This window comes from Prunus persica, chromosome G1 (assembly GCF_000346465.2).
Source record: "Prunus persica cultivar Lovell chromosome G1, Prunus_persica_NCBIv2, whole genome shotgun sequence".
Lineage (NCBI taxonomy): Eukaryota > Viridiplantae > Streptophyta > Magnoliopsida > Rosales > Rosaceae > Prunus > Prunus persica.
The window spans coordinates 34,087,784-34,104,988 of record NC_034009.1 but is presented as its reverse complement, the minus strand read 5'-3'; the positions used below and the strand labels follow the sequence as shown (position 1 = coordinate 34,104,988).

At 37.6% G+C, this 17,205-nt stretch overlaps 4 protein-coding genes across 4 annotated transcripts; 2 read left to right on the top strand and 2 right to left on the bottom strand.

Moving 5' to 3' along the window:
• On the top strand, positions 3,198–5,752 carry LOC18789012 (mannan endo-1,4-beta-mannosidase 7). The gene is made up of 5 exons (XM_007222323.2): positions 3,198–3,596; positions 3,724–3,918; positions 4,273–4,395; positions 4,891–5,087; positions 5,177–5,752. The coding sequence occupies exons 1-5, from the start codon at positions 3,273–3,275 to the stop codon at positions 5,631–5,633; spliced, it is 1,296 nt and encodes a 431-aa protein (XP_007222385.1). The 5' UTR covers positions 3,198–3,272; the 3' UTR covers positions 5,634–5,752.
• On the bottom strand, positions 5,688–10,248 carry LOC18790178 (glucose-1-phosphate adenylyltransferase large subunit, chloroplastic/amyloplastic). The gene is made up of 14 exons (XM_007222459.2): positions 9,390–10,248; positions 9,164–9,286; positions 8,754–8,927; positions 8,493–8,585; positions 8,331–8,414; positions 8,173–8,228; positions 7,821–7,914; positions 7,492–7,677; positions 7,240–7,320; positions 6,763–6,849; positions 6,584–6,688; positions 6,241–6,347; positions 6,090–6,150; positions 5,688–5,979 (listed from the first exon to the last, which is right to left on the bottom strand). Exons 1-14 carry the CDS (start codon positions 9,618–9,620, stop codon positions 5,878–5,880), a joined length of 1,584 nt encoding a protein of 527 aa, XP_007222521.1. The 5' UTR covers positions 9,621–10,248; the 3' UTR covers positions 5,688–5,877.
• LOC18791997 (50S ribosomal protein L31, chloroplastic) lies at positions 12,956–13,772 on the top strand. Its single transcript, XM_007223698.2, has 2 exons — positions 12,956–13,135; positions 13,216–13,772. The coding sequence occupies exons 1-2, from the start codon at positions 13,067–13,069 to the stop codon at positions 13,561–13,563; spliced, it is 417 nt and encodes a 138-aa protein (XP_007223760.1). The 5' UTR covers positions 12,956–13,066; the 3' UTR covers positions 13,564–13,772.
• On the bottom strand, positions 14,425–15,061 carry LOC18793224 (defensin-like protein 19). Its single transcript, XM_020555781.1, has 2 exons — positions 14,837–15,061; positions 14,425–14,683 (listed from the first exon to the last, which is right to left on the bottom strand). The coding sequence occupies exons 1-2, from the start codon at positions 14,910–14,912 to the stop codon at positions 14,511–14,513; spliced, it is 249 nt and encodes an 82-aa protein (XP_020411370.1). The 5' UTR covers positions 14,913–15,061; the 3' UTR covers positions 14,425–14,510.

Here is a 17,205-nt window from a genome sequence, read left to right as displayed (position 1 = left end):
TTCCTTCATTTCTCCTCTATTCATTTGACTTATCCTATTTGATGAAATTCTCTGTGCCAATTTGCACAAAATCAAGGATTTTTAGGAACTTAATGCTCTTCCCGCAACTGCCTCAGTGGAGAACTCCCATTTTCAGCCATCTTTCTCCCTGATTTTCTCCCATCTTCTATGGCTAGATCTGATGGGGAAGGGGGGGGGGGGGGGGGGGGAAAGAAATGGGTATGTACACCTTGTTTGAAGAGTGTTTTGCTCAAGTATCCATTGGTTTTTTGGATGTTTTTGCTTAAAACTTATTCCCTCCCATGTACTGGAGCCTCCCAGCAGCTTACACACATGGATATTTTGACTTTCATCTTGGCTTTTATTTTCAGCTAGGTGCTGGAGATTTGCAAATGTTTTCTTGGGTTTCTTGGGCCATTCTTTAAGATAATGGGCTAGTTCACTAAAGGGATGGGCCAACTTCCCAAAGTGATAGGTTATCTTTTCTATATTTTCTCTCCTTTATGTTTACCCACATATTTGGGCTCAAGAAATGGGCTTGAGTTTCGGGGCTCCCAAGCAGCCCAAAACTTCCATTTCTCGGCTCATCAATGGGCCTCATGAAAACTCATAACCATCCATACCACAACCCGCTCAGCAAGCCACATGCATTCACGTGACTTGGGACCACTTAAGCTTGTAGCATGGCGTGTTGCTTATTTGCTTGGCGTGGCAGGTGTGCAAGCGCAAATGACAAACTTTTGCGTACCCAAGTTGGATTTCTTCCCAAGTTAAGTGTCGTACTGGGTTAGAAATATATTTGAGCCCAACCATGGATTTTTTGGGCCTCAACACCAGTCGTGTCCTAAAAATCACCAAACCTTTTAGCTTCTCGTCTTAAATGCTCAAATTCATAAAATTCTTCAACTTTTCAATTTCAATCCCTTCAACAATCAAACTCTTAAACACTTCAGCTTTGATGCCTAGGATCATTATTGTTAAACGACTTTTCTTTCTTCACCTTATGATGCTGGGCTGGCTGGGCTGGCTAGGTGGTTACAATCGAGGGATAGGAGAACGAAGCAACGAGCTGGGCTAGGAAGGAGGGAGGGATGGTGTTTTCGCTGCTACTACTGATGAGAAGATTGCGGCTATTGTTGGTGTTGGGGGAGGCTGTGGTAGGAATTGGTGGCGGTGGGTATGGAGGTCGGTAAGGGTTGGTGAAGCTGGGGAAAGTGGAGGCAAGATAGGGTTTGCTTTTATTTTATTTTATTCAATTTTATGTTTTTTTTTTTTGGGTTAGGTTGTATAATTAATTTCTAAACTTTTAAATTATTTTTTAAGTAAAAAAAACTTAAATTGTTGGGTCTCACAGTGGTCACGTTAGCAGTTAACGATTGACCACACAGTCAACTTAACGGAATAATAAAATTGAACAAATTTGAAAATATTGGGGGTGTTGTAAATTGATGAAATTGATACCCAGACCTTTGTATTGAGAATGACCCCAAATTTAAAAGGGATGTTTTGATGTTCGTTCAAAAATTTAATAGGTGGTCCAGTTTGTATTGACTTGAAAGAATCTCTGGTGCCGTACATAAAATTGGGTCGTTGGTTGGGGTACATGATATTGCAGGATAGATAGCCTCTTCTTCACCTTCACCTGAGTTGCAGAATCCCAAAATCAGAAATGGGTCCTCAAAATCTGAGGCAGGCACCAAATATGATAATCTTCTTGTTTTTACCGGTTCCACCACGTGTGTGTGCCTGTTTTCTTTTTCTCTCTCTAAATGTTTCGAAGCAAGCATGCATGCATGAGTATCTATGTAAAAGGCGCATGTTATATGTCTTTGGATCTCGCATCGCATTGTCACCCTTAAATGAAGCCACCCAGCGGTTCGGCCATTTATAATTTTATCAAACCATACTGTTTTTATTATCGCAAAAGAATAAAACAAAAAAAGTTAAAAGGGATAAAAACACAGTAGTCTGTCCGTCTAATTAAGGTTCACATGCATTGCTTTGCTGCTAACAAAATGGATGGCAGAGCTATAAGCGTGGCGTGGGGGCAGCTTTCACGTGTGTGTTTCAAAACCCTTACCGACGTAACCCTGCAGCTTTGTGAGTTCCTATCCTATGCAAACTGACTTTTTTTATAAATAAAAAAAATTTAAAATATTTAATTTGGTAATATTATTTTGTACATGATTTGGTAATATTAGTGCATGCTGCATGCAGATATCATCACATAAGATGTAACGGTTGTCCGCTGAATAGTAAGATCCTAATAAAAGGGAAAGCAAGCAAGGGACCAAATTTCCTTTTTCTATATTCTTTGCTTTGCTTTTGTTTTAAATCAAATTAAAACTCACTCAGATATCAAAAGAAGCACAAAAAAATGTGATCTGATTAGAAGCTTCGTCGTATGGGGACCCTCACTCCTTGTGGCACATTAGTATCCGTTAGATCAGTTCGTTATTAATAAGGAAACAGCACGCGTCATTTGTCGTCATATCCATCCTCCTTGAACCACGGTTCTAACCTACCAAACGTCGCCGTGATGTCTGCTTAAGTGATTTTCGCTTTCACTTTCGGCAGGGGCCACCTTTGGTCCTCCTTGGCCCATCAATTCTGAGGTTTACTAAAGTCTCCACCTTTGTTTTTATCTCCCTCGTCATCTGCCAATCGAATCACACACCATGCAATGTATCACGGTGTAACTTTGTAGCGTAGCTGAATTTGAACAGTGTGCTAAAGTCCGACCGTGACACAATGAATGCATCATTATTTAACAGAAAAATGATGGCAGCACTATAAGAGCAACATGTCAGTGCATCTCAAGCTTTACCAAAGGTTGGGTTTGTTTACAAATTTACTTCTGCTTGTTTTAAAACATTCACAGCAACTTAAATAATCATGAACCTATTGGTTTTTATAATGTCGGGGACTGGACGTCCTTATTCCACACGGAAATGGAAATCCAGTCCAATCACACCAGTCAGACGTTACTGCCCTTTATCGTTTTAACTTTTACTAGATAGATTACAACACAAAGGAAGGGCATGATCGGGTTTTCACTTTTGTTTGCTGCAACAGCAAATGAAGAGAGGAATTAACTGCAGCAGCAAATAATAATCCAACTGGGAAACTTTTAGCAAAATACAGCTACACTACAGTGCACTTTCCTTTCTAAACCGCCACGAGTTTATTATAAATTTCCTTTCTTTTCATTTTCTTGTTTGTGAATTTATTAGAGACAGCAAACAGAGGAAGCGAAACAGGAAGAAAGAAAAATGAAGCGTTGGGGTGTGGTTTTCTTTGTTCTTCTGCTTATCCAAAGTCCGGGAATTTTGAAACCAGTAGAAGCAGAAGATGGGTTTGTGAAAACCAGAGGACTGCAACTTGTCTTGAATGGAGTCCCTTACTATGCGCATGGGTTCAATGCCTACTGGTTGATGTACGTGGCCACTGACCCATCCCAGAGAGACAAAATTTTATCTGCCTTTCAAGAGGCTACAAAACACGGCCTCTCCATAGCAAGAACTTGGGCTTTCAGCGATGGCGGTTACAGGCCTTTACAGTCTTCTCCCGGCTCCTACAATGAGCAAACTTTCCAGGTTAATTAGCCATGAATTCAATTCTCCTTGCATTTTGTTTTATAATTTGTTTGGTTTCATTATTAAAAATCAAGTCTTTTTATTTTGTTTCAATTTGGGTCTGAAAGTTTCCGTTTTTGGCTCAAAGGGTTTGGATTTTGCGATATCTGAGGCGAAGAAGCATGGGATTAAGCTGATACTAAGTTTGGTGAATAACTATGAGAACTTTGGAGGCAGAAAACAGTATGTGGACTGGGCTAGAAGCCAAGGGCAGTCTATAACATCGGAGGACGATTTCTATACCAATTCTGTAGTGAAGGATTTTTACAGAAATCATATCAAGGTGAATCAGAATCAGATTCTCTATCCCACTCATGATCATGAATATGTTTTTTGATTTATTTGTTTTAGTTTTGTCATTACTATTACTATTTGCTTTTGGGAAAGCAGTGGTTGGGTTGAATGTAAATAAAGATTAATAATTTATTTGGCAGTTGTAGATGAAATGTTCTCAGTTTTAGTTGGTTGGTTTCCTCTTCTAGTATAATTAATTTGATAATGAGAAATAATTTATACTAATTGATTACCAATTTGGCAAAGAGTAGGTGTGAAAGGTTGAAAATCGTGGTAGTAGTTTCAGATTGATCATCTCAGACTAATTTTTACTAATGTGGCGTTTTCTGATCTTGTGCAATAGACTGTACTTACGAGGACAAACAGTCTGACTGGAGTTGCTTACAAAGATGAACCAACCATAATGGCTTGGGAGCTGATGAATGAGCCAAGATGCACTTCAGACCCATCAGGAAAAACCATTCAGGTCTGGTCTGGGAAACCATCTCTTTCTTTCAATTTTTATTTTATAATAATTTTGTTCCTTTCATTTAATCTCATCAGTTAATACTTGATTATGTTCCACAAGTCTTGAAAAGCGATGTTAGGCGTTTTCTTGTCCAAGAATTTGTATCATGGTCATTGGTGCGCCTCACAATTATTTATTTCTTTTTTCTAATACAAGCGACATTAGGGAATAAGGTATTCGGACACAGGACATCGAGTGCGCCCCACCTATATTTCTTGAGTTGGTCGCTTACCCATCCCGCTAGTCAGGCCCAACTTTTGGCTAAATTGAAGAGAAGCCTAGTGCGTAATGCTCCTCATGCTTGCATAGGCATGATGAGTTCACCAATTTGACAAGCTTAACATACCACAAGGAATTGTACCTAAATCTTACACTGGAAATTTATAGAAACAAATAAATTAATTAAAAGAAGAAAAAGGAAGTGTTTGAGCTTTGCGTTTGTTTGTTTGACAGGCGTGGATAACCGAGATGGCATCTTACTTGAAATCTATAGATGGAAATCACTTGCTAGAAGTTGGTCTTGAAGGGTTTTATGGAGCATCAAAGCAGCAAACTAATCCAAATTACTTTCAAGTGGGAACAGATTTTATTGCAAATAATCAGATCCCCGGCATTGACTTTGCTACTGTTCACTCATATCCTGACCAATGGTAAAGGTTTCATGGAGTAAGTTTCCTTTGCAACTTAATTTAAAAAGATAACGAGTTTTCTGAATTGGGTTCTTTTGAATGATGCGCAGGTTATCTGGGTCAAGTTATGAAGACCAAGTCGCTTTCTTGAACAATTGGGTGAATGATCATATCCAAGATGCACAAAAAATACTCAAGAAGCCAATCCTCTTTGCTGAGTTTGGAAGGTCTTTGAAAGAGTCAGGTTACACCACAAACCAACGGGACCGAATTTTCACCACAGTCTACTCGGCCATCTACTCGTCAGCTAGGGGTGGAGGTGCAGCTGTTGGTGGCTTATTCTGGCAGCTTCTGGCTGAAGGAATGGATTCTTTCCAAGACGGGTACGGCGTTGTGTTGAGTGAGAGCTCCTCAACAGTTAGTTTGATTTCTGAGGAGTCACAGAGGCTTATTAAGATTCGGAAGATGTATGCCAGGCTGAGAAACATTGAGAAGTGGAAGCGAGCAAGGGAGATTAGAAGGGCTCAACGGTGGTCTGGGAACAAGCTCAATGATACAGGAAACTGAGAAAAGAGAAATTGTATTTAAGCAACAATCCCAAAATGTAATTCACTAGATATATAGATGAAAGATACAACTTTATTGATATTATTAAATAACAAGCAGGTTTAGTTACATACATCAAAGCAAGTTGTTAATTTACATAAATAAGTGTTCCGGCTACATTAAGTTAAAGCCACGAGCGAGCTTCATCAAGGTACTGTCAACGTGGCTCAATCTGAACAAGTACCCCTTTGTGAAATTGATGAATTCAAATGACAGTTCCATCTTTAATAGTTGCATTCTTCAGTACGACTGTGATTCCAGACCGAATGTAAAATCCTTCCTCTGCCCTGTCTGCTTCTTCAACTCCCTGGCAAGTCAAAGCATTTTGTCCAGCAATGTTTTAAGTAAGAAATAATTCAGAGTTCTTTAAGTTTCATGAAATTTGAAGTCTTAAATTTCCAAAAAAGGAGCACTTACATCAGTATTTGTGATCATTACGTTTCTTCCTATCTTCGCATTCTTGTCGATTATGCAATTCCTTCAAGAGAGATGACATGCAAAATCAGCATAAAGAGCAAGAATTCTTTTCAGAACTTAATAGGCATATCTATAGCTGATAGTATCTCACCAGATTTTGGTATTTGATCCAACACCAACTGGAACCTTTCCTAGAGCTACAAGAGATGCAATCTCAGATTCAGTTTGGTAGTAGTCTGCACCCATCATCATAGTATCCTGAAAATCGATTTTTCATAACCAAATATAATCAGTGCTTCAAAACGTTATTTGCCCACTAAAAGTTGGTAAAACTTCACTAGATACAAGAGATGCTTTTGTCGCCAACGAATTCCCCAGGGTACAATATTATCCAACACAATCAATGAATCTAACTGTCGCTTGAAATATAACATAAAAAATGACTTCGAAATTGACATATTGGCATCTAGAAGCATGTATAGAAGGTAGCTCACCTTAAGTTCTACACCAGACTCTAAACGTGAGCGCACACCCACAATAGAGTGTTGAACACTACATTCTCGCAAGAAGCAACCATGGGAAACTATTGCATCTATAATCTGCACAATTCAATTTTCCATGAGATACAAAAGTACAGCCTAAGCAACAAAGTAATTTAAGCTTACAATCATACCCTGCATTTTTCAACTTTTGTAGGCGGCAAGAATCTAGGAGATGTGTAGAAAGGTGTCTTTGGATCATTGAATTCAAACTTTGGAGGCTGCATGAAAGAAACTATGTAATCAGTTTGCCAAACCATTTCCTCCTTTTCAAGTAATAAAAGAAAAAAAAATCCCATGGAGTTTTAACATACTCCTCAATACATTTATAGTTAACCAAAAACAACTTCAGTCCAAATTATATGACATATTTCCTGAATGAAGAGGGAGTTCTAACTCCTATTGCGAACAATGTCACTTCATCCCTACTCATGTACATTCTTAATTCTTCCTTTTTCCTACAAATTATCACAATAGCTAACCAAAATAAATTGTTAGCTCTGGCTTCCTTCAGTTTGCACATATAACTCCAAATGGCTCAGGGGATGACAAGTGCCTTAAGGATTGAAATAATAGTACAGTAAAATCAATTGAGTAGAGGTATTACCAACCTGTTCTGTGAGGGCCAAGTTTGCATCAAAAAAAGACTTCACAGTTCCAATATCCTCCCAGTAGTCATTGAATAGATATGCCTGATCATGTAAGAGCATGTAACTTAGTGACTCAATTGCCAAATCAGGGGCCAATAAAATTAACATATCAAAACCAGACTTTGAGAAAATATTTCCATATTAATATTGGAAGAGAAAAACTAAAAGGAAAAATAAAGATGAAAAAAACTATAGTCTGAAGGGCTATCTCACCTGGACATTGTGTTCCCTCACAGCTGATGGAATAATCTCAGAGCCGAAATCATTACAAGAAGGGTAGCTCCATCTTAATAACTTTAGTAGGACATCAGTTCTAAACACATAAACACCCATTGATGCAATATAAGGAGATTTCATGGCCTCCAGCTCAGAAAGCCCCAGAATACTGGTGTCAACTTGCTGCAGTGTGTAAAAAACATTATTTAGGGGAACGCTGTGGTACATCAGCTGGAATTAAAATAGATATGAAGTCCTTTGATAACACTAAATCTGGGAAAGGGAGGAAAACACTAAATACGAACAAAATAAGCATTTTTAATTACCATTGCTTCTAGGTCAGGGCCTTTTGGTTTCTCAGCAAATTGGATTATACGTCCTGATTGGTCAATTTTCATGAGTCCGTAATCTGATGCCCGGCTGCATGACAAGATCAATCCACAACAAAGACAAGCATCTGTCAGTGATTTTTCCAACGTGGAACCAAAGAAGCATAGTTTATTTGTAGTGTTATACAAGTGAAAAACATGCAAGAAGTTAAAAGGTCAGGAATCTGGTGCCAAATGCAAACATGAAATAGGGCATAATAGGAGGTAGTCAGCACATTACATATTGAGCATGTACCAATACTCAAGGGACCCTTGAAACAGTAGCATACGAATATGGAAAGATGTGTACCTTTCATCCATGGGAATGCATGAAACTGTGATGTCGGCATTTGTATCAATATGCTTCTGTAAGAATAATGGCCATCAGTTAGAGGGATTTTAGAGAGTTGTAAACCGTTGTATAAAATTAAAAAAAAATTATTCCTCCATTAAGTATCAAATAAGCACCTGCACAAAATCCAGATAGTCCATCCGGTAAAGATGATCACCGGATAAGATCAGTATATGCTCAACATTTTTGTTCTTTGCATCCTGCACGGATCATCCAAAAGCCACTCTAGTTATTTCCATCCAATTCTTGAAAAATCGTTGTAAAATCAAAGCACCCACCTCAAAGACCCATATAAATTGCCTCACAGCATCAGCTGTTCCTTGAAACCATTTCTTCCCAGCTTCTCCTGGCGTTTGAGTTGCAGCCAAAACCTATTGCTTCCATATATTAGTCTTTGAATTATTAAACTTTTTCATTGTTCATTGCAACAAGAAAGCAATATGGTTCAACAGACAAATTGTGAACTACACAAGAACATAACCAATCATATGTACAGTACGCTGGTCTAACATAATTTGTGTATAAAGAAATAATCTTACCTCCACAAATCCATCTCCGAAATTCATACCATCTCCAAAATTATAAGTACGGGCAAGGTGACGATTGAGGGAAAAAGAGTTAAATTGTGTTAAGATGAATATCTTTTTTATGCCACTGTTAATGCAATTGCTCATCGGGATATCAATCAGCCTGTAACACCCTCCAATTGGAACCTACAAATCAGAAAACATCACTGTCAAATTCAACTCCAAATCTTATGCAGTTCCTTATATTAGCGCCTTAATATTAGATAGCCTGATTCCGTTGTAATCATAAACTTTCTCAGGCACAAGTTGTAATTATAAATCCAACTCAACCAAATGCATAAATTTTCCATATTTCTTTTCCAAGGAACCATTTTGCAATGTGAATAACTTCGATGAAACAGGAACTAACAGTGGTCTCTTACCGCTGGCTTGGCCCTTTGGCTGGTGAGAGGAAACAGGCGAGTTCCAGCACCTCCACCCAAAATGATAGAAGCCACATTTTTGGGGTCTGCTTTTGGAGTCTCAAAAAGTGGTGACTGAAATGTCTGAAATCAAAGCGCAAATGCAAGAGTGTTACTCAATACCAACATCAAACTCCCAAGGTTTTGGGTACTCAAATATGAACAATTGCACACCGGATCAACTCACCACACTGTCTTGGTTGATATCTGTAAGAATAGAGTGAGCCACCCCAGGCTTAAGCTTTCTAGCTCTGCTTTCAAATTTAGAGATTTTCAACAACTGAGCACTCAAATCTCTGCTCTTGAGACCCACCCTGACACTCTCACCCCAGAACCCACTACCTTGGTTCCTAAGACCCCCTTTTCCGACTTTAATCGGATGGGCATTGGCCCTCATGGTCGCACAGCAAGAATCCATGGTTAAGAAAAGCACACTGCTTTCCAGAGATTCTATATCCTCTAATGCAAAAATGAGGAATCTTATATGAAAATGGTTTCCCTTATGCCTTTATGTAACAGAAGAGCAAAGCAAATCACTTTCACAAAAAGCCCCCCAAAACATTCAGCGTCACAAAAACAAAGAAGCACCCACCAAATCAGAGGCAAAATCAGCAATTCCCGGATCAGAAAATTGTATAAATAGAAAGAACCAGAAGTACCCCAGGTGCCCAAAAGATGAAAACTTTAGTACAACCCTGGTCTAACGTTTGGTTTATGACCACCAAGAGCTGAAATGGGAGGTGATCAAAAGTGCTTGTGGTGGAGCCAAAAATGGCAAGTGGAAGAGAGTGAATGCCGGATTAAGGAGGGTGACTTATGATGGAGGTGGTGATTTTGGTGAATGAACGCGTGAACGGTCACGGGAAAAAAAAAATCTTAATATTAATGACTTATATATAAATAGTGTGCACTTCTTGTTGCCAACTAGTAATTCTCTCTTCTCAGTAAATGCCACTGTGATCGAGTGTTTAGGCTTTCCAACTCAATCGGGTTTTCGGAAGAGTCCTTCCTTAAGCGAAGGTCTTTCCATTTCAAACCCATTTGCGTTTATTTCATTTTTTTAAATTACATTTTGGGTTGTCTAAAATCTTATTTAATATGTCATCGGGTATAGACCAATAAAAAAGAGCATTAATTTGTAAATCAAATACTTATATATAATAGTGTCTGTGTGAAGAACTTCTTCTCCTTCATAGACTATCGCTTATATTCCAAAATAAAAATAAAATTTCTTATTTAGTATGCAAAGCCTACATCATTTATATGTCAAGGTGGCTTTAATTTTTTGATACAGAATTGCATTTCTTTAATTTAATTGTACTTTTTTCTATGTGGGAAGAAATTCTAAACTTTAAATCATTTTAAAAAATAGAATGCGGCATTTTTCGTTTTTCACCAAGAGAAAAAAAAAATTGAGGTTTCACCCCAAACCAATTGGCAATGAGGGGAGTAGCCCAACTCCTTATAAGCCCATGATAGGTTTCTCAACTTTCCAATGTGGGACTCTTTATCTTCATATTCTCACACGCCCCCACACGTGTGGCAAATTTTCAAGCCTAACACGTGGACAACACATTTTGGGTGACATGGAGCACGTGTGGCCGTTGGGCTTTCACACGTGGGCTAACCCGCTCTAATACTATGAAGGAAGTTGAGGTTTCATCCCAAAACCAATTGGCAAATGGGGGGAGTAGCTCAACTCCTTATAAACCCAGACTAGGTCCCTTAACATTTCAATGTGAGACAAACACTCTCAACATGACCATTCTCATCATCTTCTAAAAATATATGTTGCCAGTTTTTGTCTGTTCCCCCACGTTTTTCCTAACAAGAAAAAAAAAACATAAATTAGTATATAAGTACTGTACTATTGTTTATACTTTATAGGAGGAATATGTAAAATGTAAAATATGAATTTGATGAGTTCTGGGGCAATTTAACATTTTGGAAAATTTTTAACTCCGTCTAAAATGCAAAATATTATATTATATTATTATATTTTTAAAAAACAAATAAGGTCCCATAAAATTTAAAAAAAAAGTAAATAATGATGAGATTCATGATTAACAAAATATTAAAATAATATTTTAACATCAAACTTTTTAACATATCTCTTCTAATTTTAAAATATATATAAAAATAATTTTAATTTTTAACTTTTATCATTTCATATCTCTGTAGCTATTTGACTCTAAACTGTTGAAAGGGACGATACATATTACATACGGGGGATTGTGTACCGCGGAGAGATACACGGCTCATATTTTGTGTGACGAGGACCCCACTGGCACATGACTACATGTGCATGTCATTTTTACACAGTATCTCCATTTTGTCACTTTGGCCCACCCCCCTCACTGAATCCAACGGTGGATATGCTGTGATATCTCATAATAATATTATATTATAAGATCAAATATCTTTCTTTGGTCAAGTCAAATATATGAAACCAAAAGTGAACATGATCATGCGTACCTTTGAATGGAAAAAGACATAACGTAATACGTATAATAAAAGAATTCAATTACTTTATTATTATTATTTTTTTTAGTCATAAATGATAGTCTAAATTACATATAATTCAAACCTAAAATCTTATTGCTTTTTAAAGAGACATAAGTACTTAATTTTTTTCATTAACACACACTCAACTCAATTATGTTTTATCTTAAGTTTTAATTATTTACCTAATTGGTAAAACAAACAATTTGTTAGGATGGGAGGAAATCGGATTTTAACAAGGTTAATAAATTTTCAACAATTCAATATATATATATATATATGTATATTCACAATGTTCAAGAATCTAGTATAAATGTGGTTACTTAACTTAGTAGCTTTTCTTATGTAATATAACCAAACGTTCAACGTTGGTTGTATTCATTCTACCCTTGAAATCTCATAGGAAATTCCTATTGGCAAACGTAAAGTTGGTATAGAATTGCGTGGGGTAATGAAAACGAGACACCTGCCTTTGCCTGCTTATGCTTGCCATGACGTTATTGCCTCACGAGCCATTTTTCAGGCATTTGTTTTGGATTTGTAGTTTGTCAATCAATTCAATTGTGGACACGTCTTCTAATCACGAGGCATTTGTCAATCAGATGGTGGCACGTGATATCATTAGATAAGCGCTCATTCACTACGAAGTAGCAAATTCAATTAATGAGGTCTTAACTCACTAATAGAACGGTTGGTATGCAGCCTAGAACTTTGCGGTTTGACTATGACGTTGTGTGTGTCTTCTTTATTTTTTTAATTTTTTAATTAAAAACGATAGTAATTTTATTAATAACATTATAATTGTGTTGTGTGTGAGAGAAATCTCATTTATCTTATATTTTAGACTTACTAAAAAAAAATATCAATTGAAGGCTGCAATGCACAACAAACATTCAATTTCCCGTAATGAATCATTCATTACTGAATGTTGGAAACAAGTGCGCGACAAATTTCGCATGAGATGGGACTGCTTGTTGTCTTATCATCTCCACAAAGCATTTGATTGAAAGTTGAATTGAATAGTGTAGAGCAGACCTAACCCACCAACATAAACATACATAATAAATAAATAAACCCAAAAGATCTCTCCTATTGGGTTTGACGGCCCAATCCAAGTCAAGTTCCCCTCCGAGGGTCAATCCCAATTTACTTCCCCTCCAAAGGACCAATCCTTAATAAACCAGAAAATGACAAGCCTGTAATGATGTTAGCCCAAGCCCAATACATTAACCACCCGAAAATTGTAGGGGTAATTCAGTAACTTACTTGGGTGGAACCACATAAACCTCATCTTCAATTCATCAGTCATCACACTGCATCATCCGCTCCGTCGTTTCTATTCTCTTCCAAAAACGCACAGAAATGGCGCTCAATCTAACCAACACATTCCTCCAAGGAAGACCCTGCCCCCCAGTCCTTCCTCCCAAGAAGGTAAAATTACCAAATTAACCAGATTGAATTCATTTCATTCAGCAACCTCCGCTTTACGAATTTAATTTTTGTATTTCCAGGTTTGTGGTGGTGGTGGTGGGCTCGGGAATTGCCGGCCTGTGGTGACGTGCAGGAAGAAGGAGATACACCCGCAGTTCCACGAGGACGCGAAGGTGTACTGCAAAGGGGAGCTGGTGATGACGACGGGTGGGACCCAGAAGGAGTACGTGGTGGACGTGTGGTCGGGCAACCACCCCTTCTACCTCGGAAACCGGTCGGGCATGCTCGTCGACGACGACCAGGTAGAGAAGTTCAGGAAGAAGTACGGAGAGCTCACTCAGATCATGGATATCCCCGTGCTCAAGGGAGAGATTATTCTGCCCTCTAGGCGCAAAGCCGCAGCTGGTAAAGGGGGCAAGAAGAAGTAGAAAGAAGCTATGCTTTGATTGCTTCTTCCATGTAAGCTTGTAGGTAAATTTTACAAATTGAAGCTTGAAAGTATGTGTTTTTATGAAAATGGAGTAAAATTCAATTCCTATTCTATGCTTGTTATGTTAATATCTGTCTTATTTTACTATTTACTTGCATTGTGGAGTTGTGTATTGATGAGAATATAATTCATTGTTTTGGGGTCTCACGCACCATTTCCAAGTTGAAAGCTAAACTAAGCTTGATTTTGTGTAAAGAATGCTAGTTTCCCTTGTCTATAGTGTATGTATGACTTAAGTTCAGAAAAGGAGAATATTTAGCAAGGTCTTTTTAATCAGAGTATACAGTGTAGATATAACTGGTACATTGATGGGACTTTGAGATGGTGCTGAGGTTAAGCTTAGAATACATTAGGTCCCTTGATGAATATCAGAATATTTGATTCCAGGGCTGTTTTAGTGAAGTCTGTTGATGGTTTTGCTTGGTTCAACGGGGAAGAGAAATCTTGTACCCGTGAATATTGTTAAGAAGATGATGATATTAGCCTCTTAATTAAAACTGGAAACCCGATTTCTTCGATTCGGAAGCTCATGTTGTACTGGAGATCTCACAGCAGTGCTATTTTTTCTTCGCCTTTTCAAGTCTTTGTTGGATTCAAAGCATTGATGTTTTTTTGTTCCCCCTTTCTTTTCCGCCATGAATTCCTTTAAGTTACAGGTTATCTACAATTAAAGCAGGGAACCAAACAGAAGAAGAAGTAGTAGTAGCAGTGCTGTGCTTATTTTTTTAACAAAGTGCAGCAAAAAGTTACATTGAGGATGTTGTCGTGGCCGACTTATTTAGTGGATGCTAGGCTCACTCTAGCGTTTCTTTGTATATATAACTGGATATATAAGAAAGCTTGAGGTTCGAGATGCTGCTGACTGCTGCTGTGGTTGATCACGAATCAACATCTAAAGTAGCAGAAGCATGCAAACCCTGGGGATTGAGCGTGGCAAGCTCCACGCAAAGCACCTTCCCAGTTCCTGCATTGACGGTTGCAGTTTCCAGTGTTCCCACAAAACCCTGACCATGTTTTACTACGCCTTTGGCAGATTCTTGCTTCCACCATTGCTACTTCTGCATCTCACGAGTCATAAACAAATGCTAACATAGTAAGAATTTGAGCATGAATCAAATCACACCCACACCCCAAAACAAACACGAGTTTACGAAAGAAAGGAATAATATATGCACGGAGAATTTTTTTGGAATAAGATGATTATGGCTTACCGGTTGATGCAAGAAAGATAAAGAGGAAGAGAAAGAGGATGGGATAAAACAGTGGATGACTGAGTAGCTTAGCCATTTTTGCCTATCCTATTCGGAACGTGAAAGATGGGGTTTGGGTTGCTGGTGAGCTGATTTTATGTTATTTATAGGCTGACAGGTGGATCAATTCCTTTAGGTTATAGTAATGTGATGTGAACTAGAATCATAGATTTACACTAGATCAGCTTGAACATGTCATAGAAGTCCATCTGCAATCTGACAAGCATGAACAGGCATGCGTGAATATTCGGCTGCATCTGCTTGAATTCAAATACTGTTCGTCATTGTTTTTGCGATGTATCTCATCCAAGGGACTTGCCTTTATTTTTGACAACTTAGCCACTCCAAACTTTGAATAATCACGACATGATATGTTCAAAGAGTACCAGCAGCATTGTGATATAAAATGGCAACTAAAAGATTTTAGTTAGTCGAGGAATGGCAACATAACAAGCCCAACTATAGGCTTGGTGGGTGTATTGCCCTTTGTTTAGGGTTTTGAGAGTTCATCATTGGGAAAGATATGAGTCTTTGGCGATCTTAAGTAGTGAGCTAAACTCACAAATTTAGTCATTTCACATTCAAAAGCTATTTTCAGTAAGTGGGCTAAATTGTCATGTCATTGGGCCAAACTCAGTCAGCAAGCTGAAGATGCCAAATGTTGAGCCAAACTTAACCTAATTTATGGATGGACTATTTTCGGCATGCTGACATCAGCTAGCTGTTATTATTATTTATTTTCAAAAACATCCAAAATTTTAAATTTTAAAAAAATTTATACCTCAATTCTATATAATTTCCCACATTCTTTTCATCCTTCCTTTTACATACTATCTTTACCCTTTTCATCATTCTTCATAATTACCCACAATTTTTTCATCCTTTGCATATTATCATTCCTTTCTTTTATGCAGAAATTGTCCCCCCATCTAAAATGTAATTTAAATAGGGTCTAAGTAGTAGTTTAATTAAATTAACCAATATATTTAAAGAATATATTAAAAACTAATAAAATATTGAGAGGATTATGATTTAGCCATGCACTACTGGATGAGATATGTTTAGCCCTCCACGACTGGAGATGTCCTTATACTCACTCTATTGCTTCTCTTGGGGCCCATTACAAACTTACAGCTGAATTCACTGTACTCGTTTTTTTTTTGGGTCGAAAAATACTTGTATTTAAAAGGCCACTGACCAAAGCAACAAAAAGAAGACACATCACCTATGAACAAAGGGACATGTGAATCTCAACCGGAAAAAGGAAAAGATGAAGAGAAATTGCTTCCCAACTTCTCGAGTGCCTCTTTTTATCTAGGCCTTTTTTGTGAAAGTTCATGTGCCAATATTTAATCACGGAAAATTTCATAAAAGCATAGCAACCATTTGGCCAAGGAGTGTTGCGTCCCGTGGAATTTGGTTAAAGTGCGCTAATTCAACCAACCAACTGAATTGCCACATTATTCATGATAGTCTATACTAAAGTGATGCTATAAATTAATTAACTAATTAGACCAACCATCATGTGATTTCTAAATTCTCCTTTCTAATTCTCTAGGGCAGGAAAGATGACCATGCATCAGATAATGATTGGTGGCTTTGGTTACATCAGAATTTCGATATCAAATCGGAGAGTTTTATATACATCTATGGCTAATGAGTCTATACCTTAATCTCTTTTACAGAAAAATGAATTTGAACTTGAATACAAAAAAATATGTTCACTACCTTGATCATTTGGCATAACCCATAAACGTAAAAAAGGGAATTAGAATCATGGGAGAGGGTCACGTGAAATGGCTACTTGGCCTAAAATAACTGTCTGGGGTCCGGAGTAGTTGTTCTTTTATTTGCATCCGTCAATGTTTCATAGGCTTCTTACCAAAAACAAAATTAAAAACTCTTTCATGAGTTTCTTCGTCTCCCTCCACCTACCCCTACTGGTTTGTCTTGTCCCCCAACTTTGTTTACTCTTTTTGGTTGTGGATGGTGAATGAATGAATAAAAATATTCTGTTATTATTCTAAAAAACTAAAGACAAGTAAATGTTCGTACAAGTTCATAATGTATATTTTTCCAAGTCGGTAGTTGTTTTTTTATTTATAACATAACATCATTAGACTACAGGGATAGCATTATTGTTATTTCTTTTTTATCAAGTTAGACTAGTATATTAATTAATTAATTAATATTAGCATAACATTATCGGAAGGGAAGGGAACACAAGAGGTATTAACCAATGCGTCGTCATTCTTTTTTGGAAAAAATGCTACGTGGGAAGCCATTGGTATACTCTACTGGTCCATGGGCCATGTGTGCTTCCGCTGGGT

What these genes read in the sequence shown, in the direction of transcription:
- LOC18789012 (XM_007222323.2), top strand. Translation starts at nt 3,273, where the DNA reads ATGAAGCGTTGGGGTGTGGTTTTCTTTGTTCTTCTGCTTATCCAAAGT. An exon ending in CATCAGGAAAAACCATTCAG is followed by an intron (nt 4,396 to 4,890) that starts GTCTGGTCTGGG and finishes TTTGTTTGACAG; the next exon opens with GCGTGGATAACCGAGATGGC. An exon ending in CACTCATATCCTGACCAATG is followed by an intron (nt 5,088 to 5,176) that starts GTAAAGGTTTCA and finishes AATGATGCGCAG; the next exon opens with GTTATCTGGGTCAAGTTATG.
- LOC18790178 (XM_007222459.2), bottom strand. Translation starts at nt 9,620, where the DNA reads ATGGATTCTTGCTGTGCGACCATGAGGGCCAATGCCCATCCGATTAAA. An exon ending in GCCAAAGGGCCAAGCCAGCG is followed by an intron (nt 8,928 to 9,163) that starts GTAAGAGACCAC and finishes TCTGATTTGTAG; the next exon opens with GTTCCAATTGGAGGGTGTTA. An exon ending in ACTTGGCCCTCACAGAACAG is followed by an intron (nt 6,850 to 7,239) that starts GTTGGTAATACC and finishes TCTTTCATGCAG; the next exon opens with CCTCCAAAGTTTGAATTCAA.
- LOC18791997 (XM_007223698.2), top strand. Translation starts at nt 13,067, where the DNA reads ATGGCGCTCAATCTAACCAACACATTCCTCCAAGGAAGACCCTGCCCC. An exon ending in CAGTCCTTCCTCCCAAGAAG is followed by an intron (nt 13,136 to 13,215) that starts GTAAAATTACCA and finishes TTGTATTTCCAG; the next exon opens with GTTTGTGGTGGTGGTGGTGG.
- LOC18793224 (XM_020555781.1), bottom strand. Translation starts at nt 14,912, where the DNA reads ATGGCTAAGCTACTCAGTCATCCACTGTTTTATCCCATCCTCTTTCTC. An exon ending in TATCTTTCTTGCATCAACCG is followed by an intron (nt 14,684 to 14,836) that starts GTAAGCCATAAT and finishes CGTGAGATGCAG; the next exon opens with AAGTAGCAATGGTGGAAGCA.